The 15,869-nt window shown below is 40.4% G+C and overlaps 1 protein-coding gene and 1 long non-coding RNA gene across 3 annotated transcripts; one reads left to right on the plus strand and one right to left on the minus strand.

The window, feature by feature from the left end:
* Positions 1-864: 864 nt before the first annotated feature.
* Positions 865-7,049, minus strand: LOC131502304 (uncharacterized). 2 transcript variants are annotated; one of them, XR_009257002.1, is made up of 4 exons: positions 6,931-7,049; positions 5,373-5,586; positions 3,073-5,142; positions 865-3,004 (listed from the first exon to the last, which is right to left on the minus strand). It is a non-coding gene; the product is annotated as an uncharacterized LOC131502304 (long non-coding RNA). The 2 variants fall into 2 exon arrangements; XR_009257001.1 differs by lacking the exon at positions 6,931-7,049 and adding an exon at positions 6,027-6,922.
* Positions 7,050-7,178: 129 nt separating this feature from the next.
* On the plus strand, positions 7,179-9,900 carry LOC131502292 (intraflagellar transport protein 70B-like). Its single transcript, XM_058712990.1, has one exon. The coding sequence runs from the start codon at positions 7,406-7,408 to the stop codon at positions 9,401-9,403; it is 1,998 nt and encodes a 665-aa protein (XP_058568973.1). The 5' UTR covers positions 7,179-7,405; the 3' UTR covers positions 9,404-9,900.
* Positions 9,901-15,869: the final 5,969 nt, after the last annotated feature.

The raw sequence follows: 15,869 nt of genomic DNA on the forward strand, positions 1-15,869 counted from the left end.
AACGGGAATTGAAAATCAGCCCATGTGAGGCAGAGATGAACCCACATCTGTTATCCTCCCCAACAATAAATAAATAAATAAATAGCCCAGACAGACGGATGCCAGTCTATCTAGAGCAAAATTTTAAAGCATGTGCTTTATGATAAAACTAGACCCAGGGTCCGATGGAGACTGCAGGCAGCTATGAGCACCCGAGCCGCCCTGAACGTTGATGCTACACATTGCTAAGGGGAACATAATTTATAGCACAAACCCTACGGCTTCCACTAAGGTTGAGCTTTCGTCTCATTCTCTTGCCTTTTTATTGGCTTCACTGCACGGTTGCCAATAGCAACATCCACTGGTAGCAAGGGGAGTTCAACACCATTGCAATCTGCCATACACTGGAGCCCTGACAATGTCAACCATCAATCAAGTAGCTGTTTGTAATTGCCTCCATCTATTTTTCCTGTCTTAAGGTATCTTTCCTATTGTGGGTCAAAATTCAGAAACTGCTGACTAATGCCATGGGTCCATTCCTCGGAGACCATGAAGCAGTGGAAAAGGACAGCAGCACCCTCCCTGTGCAACCCCAGGGGTGAGAGGCTGAACACTTGGGCGTTTGAGATATTTTCAAGCCCTTTTCTAAATAAGGCATGATTTTCCAAGACTGAGAGGTATGTGTGATTATCTATATATTTTGCTTTCCTACAATAAAGAGACATTTTCTCAGTCCTTATCATTAATGGCTGTTTCCTACTGGAGGAAGGCATTTGAAATTTGAGCCTTCTTATAAAACCTTCAGCTGACCAGACTACGTTTGCTTCCTTGGGGCTCCTGGCATTAATGGCTGAAAGGACTTCATCCTACCTTCTCCACATGATATGTTTTTTCAGACATGTTATTTATTTTCTTAGTAGTCGATATGTAGACAACACATGCACAACCCACAATGTAGCTTATGATACTGGCCAGGAGAGATCACGTGCAAACTACAAAGGTCACCACAGGATGCACAGTAGATGGGCCCTGGCCCCCGACTTGGCCACCAGTTTGACCTGTTCTCTTGGGACCCTCCAGGTCTTGGGTTTTGCACTTGTAAAATAAAAGCACTGGCTTTATTCTGTTCACTTCTACAACAGAGGACCAACCTGTATTTAGTTTTTAAAATATTTTCCACATAATTGTCTTACTTACTCTTCTCAAACACAATAGGAACAAACCTAAAGAGGTCATCTTCTCTCCAAAGACAAAATAAAAAGTTACATATATGGGGTAGATATAAAACACCCCTACCACATACATGTCTGAGCCTGCCTCTAGTGATCATGAAAGATATGGTTGTCAGTACAGCTTTTTTAAAATGTACCCTTTTACTTCATAAGGGACAACTTTAGATTATCTCATAGCTAGATATCCTATAAATGGCAGTTGGTTTAATTTAGAAGTCAATTTATAAAGTGAATCAAGTGAAATTAAAATTGCATGTGTTTTTTATTTCTAAAATCTGAGATGTCTATACATTTCCAGGTATTTTATATTTGCATACACGTTGGGTTGGGTTAGAAATAATCTTTAAATTTTTGTTAGTGTAATAGCAATATCATCTAATATTAATGCTACAGGAATTCAGTTGCTTTTTTCATGTATCAAAATTTATCATACTTTATCCACTTACCTTAGGTCATTAAACAGAGTCTGCTCAATTTACTTTGCAGTACAATTATTTTAAAATCCATTTCTCCTGCTGACTCTTAATGAATTGCAGAAAGGTAAAATACATCTCACCCCCAGTAATAGTGGGAAAAACTCCCTTCAAGCAAGACAGAAATCTAAACATGTTAGGGAAGATTTAAATCTAAAGAAAAATGTCTGGCCTAGAAAAAATAAAAACTCCAAGAGAATTCATTAAACAACAGAACAAAACCTAACTTAGGACCCTAAAAACTCCGGCAATGCCAGTGCCGTGAAGTCTCATTGTCTGCTTCAGAGTAACAGTCTCTGAAACAGCTGTTCTGCCACTTGCTGTAAAGAACTCCCAAAACTCAAATGTAGCAGGAAATTTAAAAGTTGGGTCTGGCTACAAGAAAGCCAGAATTTCATAAGTTTCATAAGTGAGCAGTAATAGAATAAAACACAGGGAGGACAGAAACAAGATGAAGCGTGTCCAGGGAATGTCACGATGAGCACAGGTTCAGCGATGCCCGGTGTCCTGCTTACATTGTTTGCGTTACTACCTTTTCCTCAGCTATCAATTTTGGGTTACATCTTCCCTAATTTAATTATGAATGTTCTTGCATATTTGGCACATCTCTCAACAGGGCTAAAGATTAATTGCTTCTGTGCAGCGTATCTATACCAATGTTGTTCAATGTATACACTGGTACAGAAATATGTTTATTAGGTAAATGAAGTATTTTCTGTGATAAAAATGTGCTATTTGAGGCCATGATTTATCTTTGTGTTCACTTTCTATATGTATATATGTGTGTATTAGAACCTCAATTTGTTTCTTTAGATTTATATTAAATCATGTTTATGTGAATTAAAGGAAGGAAGGAAGGAAGGGAGGGAGGGAGGAAGGGAGGAAGGAAAAAAGGGAGAGAGGAAAGAAGGGAGGGAACGAGGAAGGAAGGGCATAGTACAGAAATAAGAGATGAGGTTTTGTTAAGTCTCATTCCCATGAGAGAAAATTGCTTTTGCCATTTTATTTTGATATACAATAATCTAAAAAGGATCCCCTCTGGATTTGCTTCCTAATTACTATTGTTTTACACAAAAGGAGGGAAATATGTCTTCAGCTGAATTGTTTGAAGTCACTGGCTTTGTACAGATTTGTCAGGCTGATGTTTCATTGTAAGAATACTACATTACAGATTGCAAGCAATTTCACAGGCAACTAATTCATGAGTTTGAAACAGTCTGCTTTAAGAGACCTAACTATCTTGGTTTTTAATAAAATGCTTAAAGTTTAACTAAACCTCTGGAATAATCTTTATTTCTCTTGTGGTGGGTGATTTAAAGTCTGAAAGAGGAAAGCATGCATCTGATTACCTACAATTTAAATTTTGGCTGTGAATTTAGCCCATTAACCTTGATCTGTGATGTCTGCCCCTATGAGAGGGATACTGAGACATCCCTGTCCATGGTGCATTTTAAAGATGACAAAAGGTTCTTCAAGTTATTAGATTTTCTGGGGGAGAAGAATCTGTAGCCAAACACGGGTTTCTGCGTCCCTTACAGACCACTCGAATTTGCATGGGCAATTACACAGGGGGATCGCATCAATGCAGGGCTGCCGACCACACTGACGCCATACAATTACACAACGGCTTCGGTGCTTAAACTTTAAAATTCTTACACCATTGTGCCTGTTCTATTAGAACAAACTGCAGCAAATGATCCAAACCCAATTCAAAGGACTGGAGAGGAGGTGCCTAGGGGGAGAGAGGGAAGAGGTGCAGTGTGGCCCCTACTGGCCAGCTTAAGCAATCGCCAGCCCCCGCGGGCGGGCTGCTGCAACCACAGGCTTCCTTTTGTGCTTTGCAGTCGATGGTTTTCCAGTGGGGCCAAAAATAAGAGTCACCTAATTCACAGAAGGGCTGTGAGGATTAATGAGGGAAGTTAGGCAAAGCAGGACCAGGTCCTGGTACAGAAAGTACTGTATAAACACAAGGTTTAGAGTAGCTCTTTGTTTGGATGGCTGATCACTTTCTTCAAATACCAGTATCCACAGTTGTGCCTTCCCTACTAACTCCATTTATAAACTATAATGCTATTGTGTTCTCCCTGACAAGTTTAGGTAACAGTGCTAACACTGTAAGCACCTAAATATAAGCTACTTGATAAAAAATAAGGTATATCCAAGAAAGAAATCTAATGAAAATAATAGAGCTGAAACCACCAGCAAAAAGAGAGTTCATAATGAGGTTAAATGTCTGAGCATACATGTCCCCAAATATTGATTTGGTATACAACCCTTCCAAAAGTATTAAAAGATGGAAGGGATGCTTCTAAAAGTCAATTACGTTACCAATTTGGTACTAATTTATTATTTTTCCCTGTTTACTGTTGAGAGGAAGCAAGGTAACTGAGCCCCTGAAACTGGCCATCCTGAAGAAAATGGCCTGAAATGAGAAGGGAAAAAAAAATAACAACTGAAAAGTGTGTTTTTCAGAAGGTCTTCCTTTATCAAGAAAGATGTCTGACCACAGCTGTGGTAGTTGGGATGTTCAGAAATGACCGGTTTACCAACAGGGCATGATCACATGTAAAGAATAAATAAGAAATCATACCTTCCAACTGTTTTACAAGAGAATGCCAGACAGATAATATGTACAAATAGAATAGGATTTGATCATCTCATACTTTGGCAGGCAGAAACACAAGCATATGAAGAACCAAACATCATGCTTTTAGCTCCTACACATTTTGCCTGAATGGAATTCTTCTACATGGTGAACATGCCTTCCTTTTTGCAGCAAAATCCACCGAGTCCAACTCCATTTTCTCAAAGCCTAGTTTCTTTCTATAAGGCACTAAATCATTTTATTGCAACCACCAAATGCTTTCTTATTGCTAGCAATGGTACGATACATTTACTTTTTGATACATGCTCCAGTTTTCAAGATTCTGTTGGAAACAAAATGGTCTTTTATGACATTTTATAATATTCCACCCCATTTATTGCTTTCCAGAATTTCTCTCATTAATTAAAGGGCCTTCTTTCACTGCGGCCCCTCCCCCCTCCAAAAACCTAATCTATTCCCCAACTGCCCATCATAACTAAATAAAAGTCAGTCTATCACAGCAGCAGTGATGGTCATGCCAATTTCACAGTGTGATTTGTGCACTCATTTCATTTTGAAAATGACCCTGCCCTCCATCTGTCTAAGCCGAATGTCCTGCTTTTTTCAAGCCAGGCCTCAGGAACAGCAGCACATGAAATAAGGGGGAAAGACACAGAGCGGCCTCCCTCCTGCCCTCGTCAGCTGCCACACTCACAGAGAGGTACTAACACAAACAGGGGACCCCAACTGATGCCTGAAGGGATCCAAGAAATTTGGAGGAGAGCAGATAGTCCTTCTATTTTTCATACATTTTTCCAAGAAACCATTTGCAGGTGAACGCTTTCATGATACAAATACAACTCTGAAAGAAAGACTGACAGACGAAAGATAAAAAGGTAACTTCCCATTTCTAAGTTCTGTGGTCTTACCTTGATTTAACAGTAACTTACCCAAAGTAACGGTTCATACATAAGGATCTTTAAATACTCAGCCTGAGTTTCCAAGGGACAAATATGTAGTCAGGCAGCCATAAGGGTGAAAATCCTCCCACACCCAACCCTCAATTACTGAGCAGCACTAACCAACCTCTGTCAACCCACATACCTGCTGAGTTGAAGGCCCTAAAAGGGTGCACCAAGACATTGGGTTGAAGAAGTGTTAGAGGAGAATTAGAGTGATCCTCATTGGCTATGTTCTCAGGGTATCTTAGGTGGACCAGAGGCCCACTCAACACTCTGAAACATGCGCAGTTTGTTCCTTTCTTGGTATTCATGTAGTGGCAAGTTCCTTTTCTGGTCCCACTCGGAAGTTCACAGTGCTGCCAATTTTTCAGCAAGAGAGAAGACTGAATGAGTACATAAAGTCAGTTGTTTTCTGCTATGAACAATCACACACCTACAGAAGTCTCCGCCTAGATCTATCAGACAACTAGATGCTATACCACCCCCACTAATTACTTCCTAACATCTGCTCACAGCTGCAATTCAGATCTGGAAGTTCAAATTTCTACTGACCACACCAAGTTGTTTGGTTGGTTGGTTGGTTGAATGGAGAAAGGAAACTAATCTTCCATTATACAACTTGGCCCCAAACACTAGGCTCTTAGAAACTCATCTATAAGGGATATATGGAATGAGTTATTTATCAGTCGCTATTTCCTACTGAAAATAGATGTTGGATATCCTGGCACAGCTGCTAACTACCTAGCTCTGTGGTCTTAGGCAAATAACATAAAACTTTCCAGTACGCAAAACTTACCTTACATGTAATACGTAGAATATAGGGGTGGTTATTAAGATTAGAAAAAATGTACATAAATGGTCTAATATGGCATACAATATGGCTGGTGTTGGGTCTAAAATTTATATATAGAAAAGATGCATGGCCAGCAAAAGTATAAAGGAGGATGATTAAGGACTTGCATGGAAGTCTTTAAGTATATAGCAGATATGCTTTTGACAGTTTATCTTAAGGGCTAGGCAGGCCAATGCAAATGGTAGAAGAGGAGTGGAAGGGCATCTGAGTGGCTCAGTCAGTTAAGTGTCCGACTTGAGCTCAGAGTGTGTTTGAGCCCCACATCTGCTCTGTGCTGACATCTCAGAGCCTGGAGGCTGCTTTGGATTCTGTGTCTCCCTCTCTATCTGCTCCTCCCCCACTCATGCTCTCTCGCTCTAAAAAAAAAATACATAAACATTTAAAAAAGAAGAAGACCAATGGAGATCTAGGCAGATCAAGAAAGAATGGTCTCTTCTTTGTACTGAAAGTTAGAGGACCAGGGCAGGAGTCCCAGTTTAAATGCCACCATCTATTCAGTAATAATTGTTCATGAAAAGAGACGATTGGAGACACTTGGATCTAAAACTGAGGATCTCAAAAAAAAAAAAAAAAAAAAAAATTAACTAAATTAAATCTAGCAAATGAAAAATAAATAAATAAAAATAAAATTGAGGATCTCACAGTACCATTTATGATTCACAAAACCTATGCTACACCACCTGTGGAAACGACAAAAACAGACTTTTGGTCTCTTCATATTACTTCCTAGAAATAGGCCCTCAGGGCGGCTTTAAAAAAGAACCTACTCTAATTTCAGGGCACTACCAAGGATTCAGTCCACCTTTTCCTTCCTACTAATTTACAAGCACAAAACAGGAGCCGACACCGTTTGTATATACTGCACCGTAAACAGCTAAGACAAGCATGGGATTTCAGACGATAAACTTTCCTCTCCCGAGTCAGACACCGAAACGATGCAAACGACACCAAGCAAACCCAACTAACATACAAACAACAGGGCGGTGAAACCCCCTCCCAATGCTTGTGAATCGGTCCCGCGAGACTAAACTCCCAGCAGGCAGCGCGGGCACGTTCCCGACTGCAGCGCGACTGCAGTGGTGCATGCCGGGAAGTGGAGTTTTCGTATCTCAACTGCATCGAAGCGTTTGTTTGGTCTTGCAGGACTCCTGGTCTTAGAAGCCTAAAGTCTTCAGGAACGAAATTAGTAACGGGGATTTCAGTGATGACTTTTTATTCCCATTGAGCTTATTCCATTACAAAGTAATCTCAGAACGAGCAGCTTTCCGTTTCCGGTGGGCTTGTTGCCGTAGTAACCAGCACGCACCACCAGTTTGGCTGTTATGGCCGGGCTGAGCGGCGCGCAGATCCCCGATGGGGAGTTCACTGCGGTCGTGTACCGGCTCATCCGGGATTCGCGCTACGCCGAGGCCGTGCAGCTGCTGGGCGGCGAGCTCCAGCGGAGCCCGAGGAGCCGCGCCGGCCTGTCGCTGCTGGGCTACTGCTACTACCGCCTGCAGGAGTTCACGCTGGCGGCCGAGTGCTATGAGCAGCTGGGCCAGCTGCACCCGGAACTGGAGCAGTACCGTCTGTACCAGGCCCAGGCCCTGTACAAGGCCTGCCTTTATCCAGAGGCCACCCGGGTCGCCTTCCTCCTCCTGGACAACCCCGCCTACCACAACCGCGTCCTCCGTCTGCAAGCCGCGATCAAGTACAGCGAGGGCGACCTGCCCGGGGCCAAGAGCCTGGTGGAGCAGCTACTGGGCGGGGAAGGGGGAGAGGACAGTGGGGGCGAGAACGAGCCCGATGGTCAGGTCAACCTGGGGTGTTTGCTCTACAAGGAGGGACAGTATGAGGCCGCGTGTGCCAAGTTCTTTGCGGCCCTCCAGGCTTCGGGCTACCGGCCTGACCTTTCCTACAACCTGGCTTTGGCCTATTACAGTAGCCGGCACTATGCCTCGGCTCTAAAGCACATCGCCGACATTATTGAGCGTGGCATCCGCCAGCACCCGGAGCTAGGTGTGGGCATGACCACTGAGGGCATCGATGTTCGAAGTGTTGGCAACACCTTAGTCCTTCACCAGACTGCCCTGGTGGAAGCCTTCAACCTCAAAGCAGCCATAGAATACCAACTGAGAAACTATGAAGTGGCCCAGGAAACCCTCACTGACATGCCACCTAGGGCAGAAGAAGAGTTAGACCCTGTGACCCTGCACAACAAGGCGCTAATGAACATGGATGCCAGGCCTACAGAAGGGTTTGAAAAGCTACAGTTTTTGCTCCAACAGAACCCCTTTCCCCCGGAGACCTTTGGCAACCTGCTGCTGCTCTACTGTAAGTATGAGTATTTCGACCTGGCAGCAGATGTCCTGGCCGAGAATGCCCATTTGACTTACAAGTTCCTCACACCCTATCTCTATGACTTCTTGGATGCCTTGATCACCTGCCAGACAGCCCCTGAAGAGGCTTTCATTAAGCTTGATGGGCTAGCGGGGATGCTGACTGAACAGCTCCGGAGACTCACCAAACAAGTACAGGAAGCAAGACACCACAGAGATGACGAAGCTGTCAAAAAGGCAGTGAATGAATATGATGACACTCTGGAGAAGTATATTCCTGTGTTGATGGCCCAGGCCAAAATCTACTGGAACCTTGAGAATTATCCAATGGTGGAAAAGATCTTCCGCAAATCTGTGGAATTCTGTAATGACCATGATGTGTGGAAGTTGAACGTGGCTCATGTCCTGTTCATGCAGGAAAGCAAATACAAAGAAGCTATAGGTTTCTATGAACCCATAGTCAAGAAGCATTATGACAACATTCTGAATGTCAGTGCTGTTGTGCTGGCTAACCTGTGTGTTTCATATATTATGACAAGTCAGAATGAAGAAGCTGAGGAGTTGATGAGGAAGATTGAAAAGGAGGAAGAGCAGCTGTCCTATGATGACCCCGATAAGAAAATCTACCACCTCTGCATTGTGAATTTGGTGATAGGCACACTTTATTGTGCCAAAGGAAATTATGACTTTGGTATTTCTCGGGTGATCAAAAGCCTGGAGCCTTATCATAAGAAACTGGGAACTGATACCTGGTATTATGCCAAAAGATGCTTCCTGTCCTTATTAGAAAACATGTCAAAACACATGATCGTGCTTCGTGACAGTGTTATTCAAGAATGTGTCCAGTTTCTAGAACAATGTGAACTTTATGGCAGGAACATACCTGCCATTATTGAACAACCTCTGGAAGAAGAAAGAATACATACTGGAAAGAACACAGTCACGTATGAATCCAGACAGCTAAAAGCTTTGATTTATGAGATTATTGGGTGGAATATATAGTGATGTCTGATAATGTCTTTTATCAAAAAATGGCCTTTATTTAGATTTGGTTTCCAGTTTATCAGTATTTATCTTTGGCATCTTCACATGTTACACATTGAGGCTTGAATACTTAAAATTATAATAACAAATATTCTGCTGGAGGGACTTTTCCAGTTAATTAAGAAAAGTATGGAGCCCATGTATAAGCTAGCTCACTTTTGTATTCCCTCTGCCAGTAGTCACCAGGTTTGCCCTCAAGCAACAATTGCTAGAGTAACATCTTTGCATAAGCAAGTAACCCTCAATAGCAGTTTATATCGTAATTTTAGGGTGTAGAAAAGGTGGCAAGAGCCAATGAATTGTTAAAGTGGGTATGTTTGCTTTCCTCTGGTGACTGCTATATAAATGATTGCTAGGCCATGGCTGGACTTTTTTTCAATCAGCAAATAAAGACAGGTCCATTGTGCCATCCCAGGATAGACTGTGCTATCCAATAAAACCAAATCTGACCTTAACTGTATACTTCCACTCCATTTTTTTAGTCCTATAGCCTCTGGGTCTCAACAGAGTCAAATTGGACCTTGGCCTAAGGTCTTGTAAAAGAACAGGTACTAAATGGGTGAGAATTATTTTCTTGGTTCTTTTCAGGTTACAAGGTTTGGTCTGTGGCTTAAATTTTCTTCCATAATTTGGTTGATTGGTTGGTCTTAAATTTTATACACTATTTCCCCTTGCTTTCTATTATTTATTTTCCAGGACTGATTGTGCCTCCTTGTGAATAGTGACAAACAATCAAATGTAAATCTTTCTAATGTGTTCAGCATAGGAAAAAATAAGCAGTGAACTGACAGTGAAAAGACTAAGGTATGAGTTCCAGACTTTCCACACTCAAGTTTTACCTTCAGAAATTCATTTAACCCTTGAGGCCCCACAATCATTTGGACCACTAGATGCTTTTTCACAATTACTTCTGGGTGTAACATCTGATTCTGTACAGCCATACAGAAGAAAGTTGACTGCTATAGACACTTAAACAAGTCAGTTGGGAAAAAAAATACTTATTTTAAGTGAATGTTTTCTGGTATTTTGGCTTACAGTAATTTTAACCCATAAGGTAAATGTTTGTTGTTACTTTTTGTTGGATGCTATAAAATATTGATTACTGCTAAGAAATTTGGATTTTTGCCTTTTTTCTACTTGGAGCTTTTTCTTATAACGCTTAACTATGAATGTATAAAAGGCAGTCCTTGTTCTCTGCTATGGTTGTGCATAAATTAAGAATTTTGTAAATATTTAGACATTACTTAATTCCCTACCCTTTTAGTTTTACCCACTAATTTATATATTTGGCAGAAAAGGGGAGATTTGCTTTTCATTCTTCCCAAAACCGCTATACCAAAAATGATGTATAAATGATATGTATTCCAGGAGTTTTATTATCAGGCTATTATGTATTTTTTAATCAATTATTCTTGAAATAATTAGAGCCTCCCCAGCCCGAGGTGAATGCCTCCAGCTGCCAGTTTGCCAGAACTCTGGAGCCAGAGGGCCAGGTGAGGTAAAGAGGAAACAGAGATGCAGCTATGTGACTTACTTCACAACCCACCTTGGATCCCCTTCGTGTCCAAATCTCAGTAGCTAATCAAATGTCTGCTGCCATTAAGAAAACAGAAGTAATGGATAACAGAGTGGAAGTAACAGATGCCAGAGCTACTTCTGTAACTAACTCACCAAATCGAATCATCAGTCCTGGCACCCGTGTTTTATTTAATACTAGGAGGAGAGGTCATGCAGACTTTCCAAAAGGACAAAGCCACAATGAAAAGGAAGACAATCTCCAGTTTTTAATCCTTTCTCTTGGAGTATTTTCTTTTTCTGCCTTCAAAAGGTCTATTTAAGAGATCGTTGTGTTTACCGCCACAGAATGTATCACAAGATAAGAAATGAAAAATCTATCTACCTTCCTGCCCTCCTTTTCTTTCCCTATTTTATCTTTTATTTTCTCCCTTTTGTCAATTACAGGAACACTTCTCTGAGAGCTGGCAGCTGAAGCCACAAGCAGGTCTACCAACCTTTTAGCAGCAAGTGTCAGGTAGGTAGCACTGTGATTATCCAAGTGACTTTGGAAACCATAACCACGCCTTTTTGCAAACTGAGACAACACTTATCTATAAAGAGTGACTCTCAAATTGATAAAGCCAGAGAAAATTTTAAGAGGACTCACCAAAAACACTGGATCTGTATAATTTGCAGAACGCAATGAGCTTTATTTGTACACTTGCAGTAGTCGTTACCTTTTTCTCTTTGACAGCAATAGAAACACAGTGACAGAAATTTTAAAGAGTGCAGTATTTTCTAAAAAATATTCTATGACAATTGGGAATTAAATAGATTCTTAACTCTAAAGGAAACTTACTTTTCTGTAGCCATACTCATTTTATATTGAAAAACAGAGCCAGGCATTAGCCAGAAGGTAATTAATTGGTCATAGGCATAGTGTGGTCTTGTTTTAATATTCTCCTTGCAAGGGGGAGGGGAGGGCATGAGTCTTTACAAGGTGATTGCTTTACACTTGAATCCAAAAGAAATTGAGGTTCTTTTGGTTATTTAATAAAATCAGCTCCCTTGGATATTGGCCAAGATTGACCTATCACATATTGAAATCCTGTCTACAACTTCCTAATGTGTATATATTAGAAAAGGAATTGCCTTCATAGGGAAAAACTTTTAGAAAATAGAGTTCTGTATACATTTCTAGAACGAAAGATATGCATTTATTAGTTTAAATAGGACCTGCCAATAACTTGATTGTAAATATCATTAGGTGGACATATAAACTGAATCCAAGTTCTTGTTAAAAGTGAATTTGCACATCTGTGAAATTAAACACATCATTGCCAATGACTGGATCCCTCAGTTCAAAATAACAAATGACTAAAATTGTACTGTTCAAACAGGACCTTAATAAGGTGCATGAAAAAAACATTTATTGCTATTATGTTTCCAGTTATTTTAGTGCAAGAGGCAAACGCTTAAGATAAAAGACACATCACTAAAAGTTTTCCCAGCACTCGTGGCAACTGCTGTAAAATGTATGTCCACAAAGTGTCCACAGACTCTTGAAGAGATTGTCAAGACTCACCAGGAAATTACTGGCTGGTTGGTGTTTCTGTCTGTGCTGCATAAGGTCAGAGGCTATTATTCTGTGAAGACTCAACCTCTTGGTCTTAGTTACTCCAAATTTGACAAAGCCATGTCCTAGGGTTTATGCACTTCATATATGGAAAGGAGAATATATATTCTGAGGAAGATAAGATGTTTAGTTCATCTTTAAGTCAGGAAATACTATACTTATAGCAAGAGATTATCACACCCTAACACTGTAAAGCAAAAGAAAGCTTCAGGAATTAAATCATAACAAACACTTTTCCAAAAAAGATTCTATAATAAGCTAAAACCACATGCCCACGTATGTTAAGGAGTGCCTCTCTTTGTGTGTTTATTAGAAAGGCAAAACTTTTTCTATATTTAATACAGCATTTTTGTTTCCTGGCCTTTTGTTTTTGTACTTATTCATTACATTTAAACTGTTTTGACAACCTGCCAGAAAACAAAGGTGAGCTATCCATAATCTGACGAAGACACTGAAAGTAGTTACTAACCCTTTTCAGAAACTAAGGAGAACTATTTTTCTGACAATGTAAGATTTATAATGAGATGATTGGCAAAATTGTAAAATTATTCTAGAAATAATCATGTGAAATATAAAATGGAAAATCATAAATGGACTCTTCTATGATATTGTAGATATGACTTAATAGATTTTTTAAATTATAAATTGGGTATTATGATAAAAATTTGGAATGCATCCGCAACAATGAGCCCAGGGCTCGCAGACCATAATAGGTCTTGCCCAAGGTCACAGCCAAATAGTGGAAAACCAGGATCTGAATCCACAGCTACTGGCTCAATTCCAGTGCTCTTTCTACTTTACCACGTTCCACCTCTTAGGGTTTATTTTCCAAATTATTCTGACACTATCAATGCGAAGCATTTCTTTTTCCAGAGCTATGACTTTCACTACTTATGTTGCTGATTATTTAATGGGTGGTAGAATAAGCTTTTCCCAAAGAACTCTCAGTGAGCACATTCCAGCGTCAGCCTAAATTATGGTTTCCAAATGTGTGCCACAGGGGACATGGGTGGGCACCACATATTGTTTGCAGCAGGCACAGATTTAGCTGTGGTACAATCTGGGTTGGGCACAAAGATTATTGACCCACCTGTTGTTTCATCAGCTCTTTAAAAAGTCACTTTTTATGATCCTTCTCCAAGGTAGTGATTTTCTTCTCTCCATTATGGTCTCTAGCCACCAACCACAGTAAAAACAGCTGTCAGAAGGCTTCCCTGCACCTCAAGTGCAAAGGGCTACGTATGAGGTACTTATTCAGAAATCACAGTAAAGGGCCAGCTGCTTCCACAGGTATTTACAGAGTGTTACCAGAGACTTTCGAGGCTCCATAAAGCTTTACCTTTACTTGCAAAATCCATTTGAGCCAAGACCTTAAAGGCTTACACTCTCCCACAAGATTGCTTACTCGGGTTAGCTTAGTTTTGGGGGAGGAAAAATTAAAAGCAAGCTAAGAACAAGAGAACTGTTATCTACCTCCTTTTCCCCTTTACACTAATACCTCTTAGTCCTCACTCCGTATCAGAATTAGCTGGTAAACTTTTCAAAAATAGAGATGCCTAGGCCCTCTAACCCCTAAAGGTTTGGTTTCAACTTATGGGGATGGGAATGGAAGGGAGGGGTCAGTTTTTTAAAAGTCTTCCCATATGATTCTAATATGTAGCCAAGGTGGAGGACCACTGTTCCACATGTACAAACATAACAGTGACCACGTGGATGCCACATGCTGGACATATGGGGGTGGGGGGAGTGGGGTACAGTCTGTATGAGAATAAAATGATCTGGATATGCAACCTAAAGAGATTATATAAAGTGGATAACTGGAAAAAGAGCATCTGAATTTTTTTAAGGCGTTCAGTCTGGGATATTCTGGTTTATTTGCATGCAGCTTTTAAACCAATGAAAACTTTTTTAGTTTTATTTTTTAAATCCCTATATAAGTAATGTACAGTGTTATATTAGTTTCAGGTGTACAGTATAGTGATTCAACAATTCTTTACATTACTCAGTGCTCATCATGATAGGTGTACTCTTAATCCCCACCACCTGTCCTACCCATCGTCCACCCTCCTTTCTTCGGGCAACCACCAGTTTGTTCTCTATATTTAAAAGTCAGGGGCTTTTTTGTCTCTTTTTTTCTTTGTTCATTTGTTTTGCTTCTTAAATTCCAAATATGAGTGAAATTTTATGGTATTTGTCTTTCTCTGTTATTTCACCTTGCATTATACCTCTAGATCCCTCCATATTGTAGTGAAACTTAAAAAAAAAATTTAGGGGGCACCTGGGTGGCTCAGCTGGTTGAGCATCTGACTTCAGCTCAGATTATGATCTCACTGCTTGTGAGTTCAAGCCTCACATCTCTGCTGTTAGCACAGAGCCCACTTCAGATCCTCTGTCTCCCTCTCTTTCTGCCTCTCTCCCACTTATGTGCTCTCTCTCAAAAAATAAAGAAAAGAATTTTAGTATCATGCATTCAAGAATTCTTAAGAAATATTTGGCTTTCAAAGAGGGAATGTGAAAAATACTGAAGTTTCTAGAAACTATTTGGTAATGGACATTTTTTTAAGTGGGTGACCAGAATTTAAGAGTATTCTCATACTTTTTTTCTCAAAAGATTCATATCATTTACTGTCATCACTTCTTAGTTTACTATACTTTACAGAAGTCAAAAATCACTCTTTAAGTGCATTATCAAAACCATGCTCAGAAGTGGTTTTGATTGGCTTTGGATGCATCCAAATTTGCCCTTCTAATATAGACCACGTTCATTTGGTCTCCCTATAAATATGGATTCCTCCAAACCTGACTCCAATCCCATGTGTGCAAAATTTACATTAAAAATACAACAATATGTAGTGGCTATAGTAATTTATAATCCACTATCCATTCCTACCCCTACTCTGTCTCCACTCCCCAGACATTTGGTCTAAATTTATGGTTCTCAAATGCTTTGCTGCACATTAGAGTCACCTGGAACTTTTTACAACTCTCAGTGCCCCCGGCTGCATCCCAGGATCTCTAGAGGTAAGACCCAGGTATCAGTTTTTTCTCAACTTTCAAAATGCATCCAAGGTTGAAAATCCCTGGTCTAAGCCCATTGTTATAACTCCCCATTTCCATGATTAATTTAAGGGTAAGCATGTGGTCCAGTCTTTACCAAGGCAACAGAAGTCTCTTGAAGAGCTGCTGAGAAAGCTTCCTTCACCTTAAAAAAAGTGATACAAGAAGGATTCTCTCTTCCTCTGGGCATTGTTAATCTGAATCTGCTGCCACTATCTTATGACCATGACAGAA

The sequence above is a fragment of the Neofelis nebulosa genome, chromosome 2, assembly GCF_028018385.1.
Source record: "Neofelis nebulosa isolate mNeoNeb1 chromosome 2, mNeoNeb1.pri, whole genome shotgun sequence".
NCBI lineage: Eukaryota > Metazoa > Chordata > Mammalia > Carnivora > Felidae > Neofelis > Neofelis nebulosa.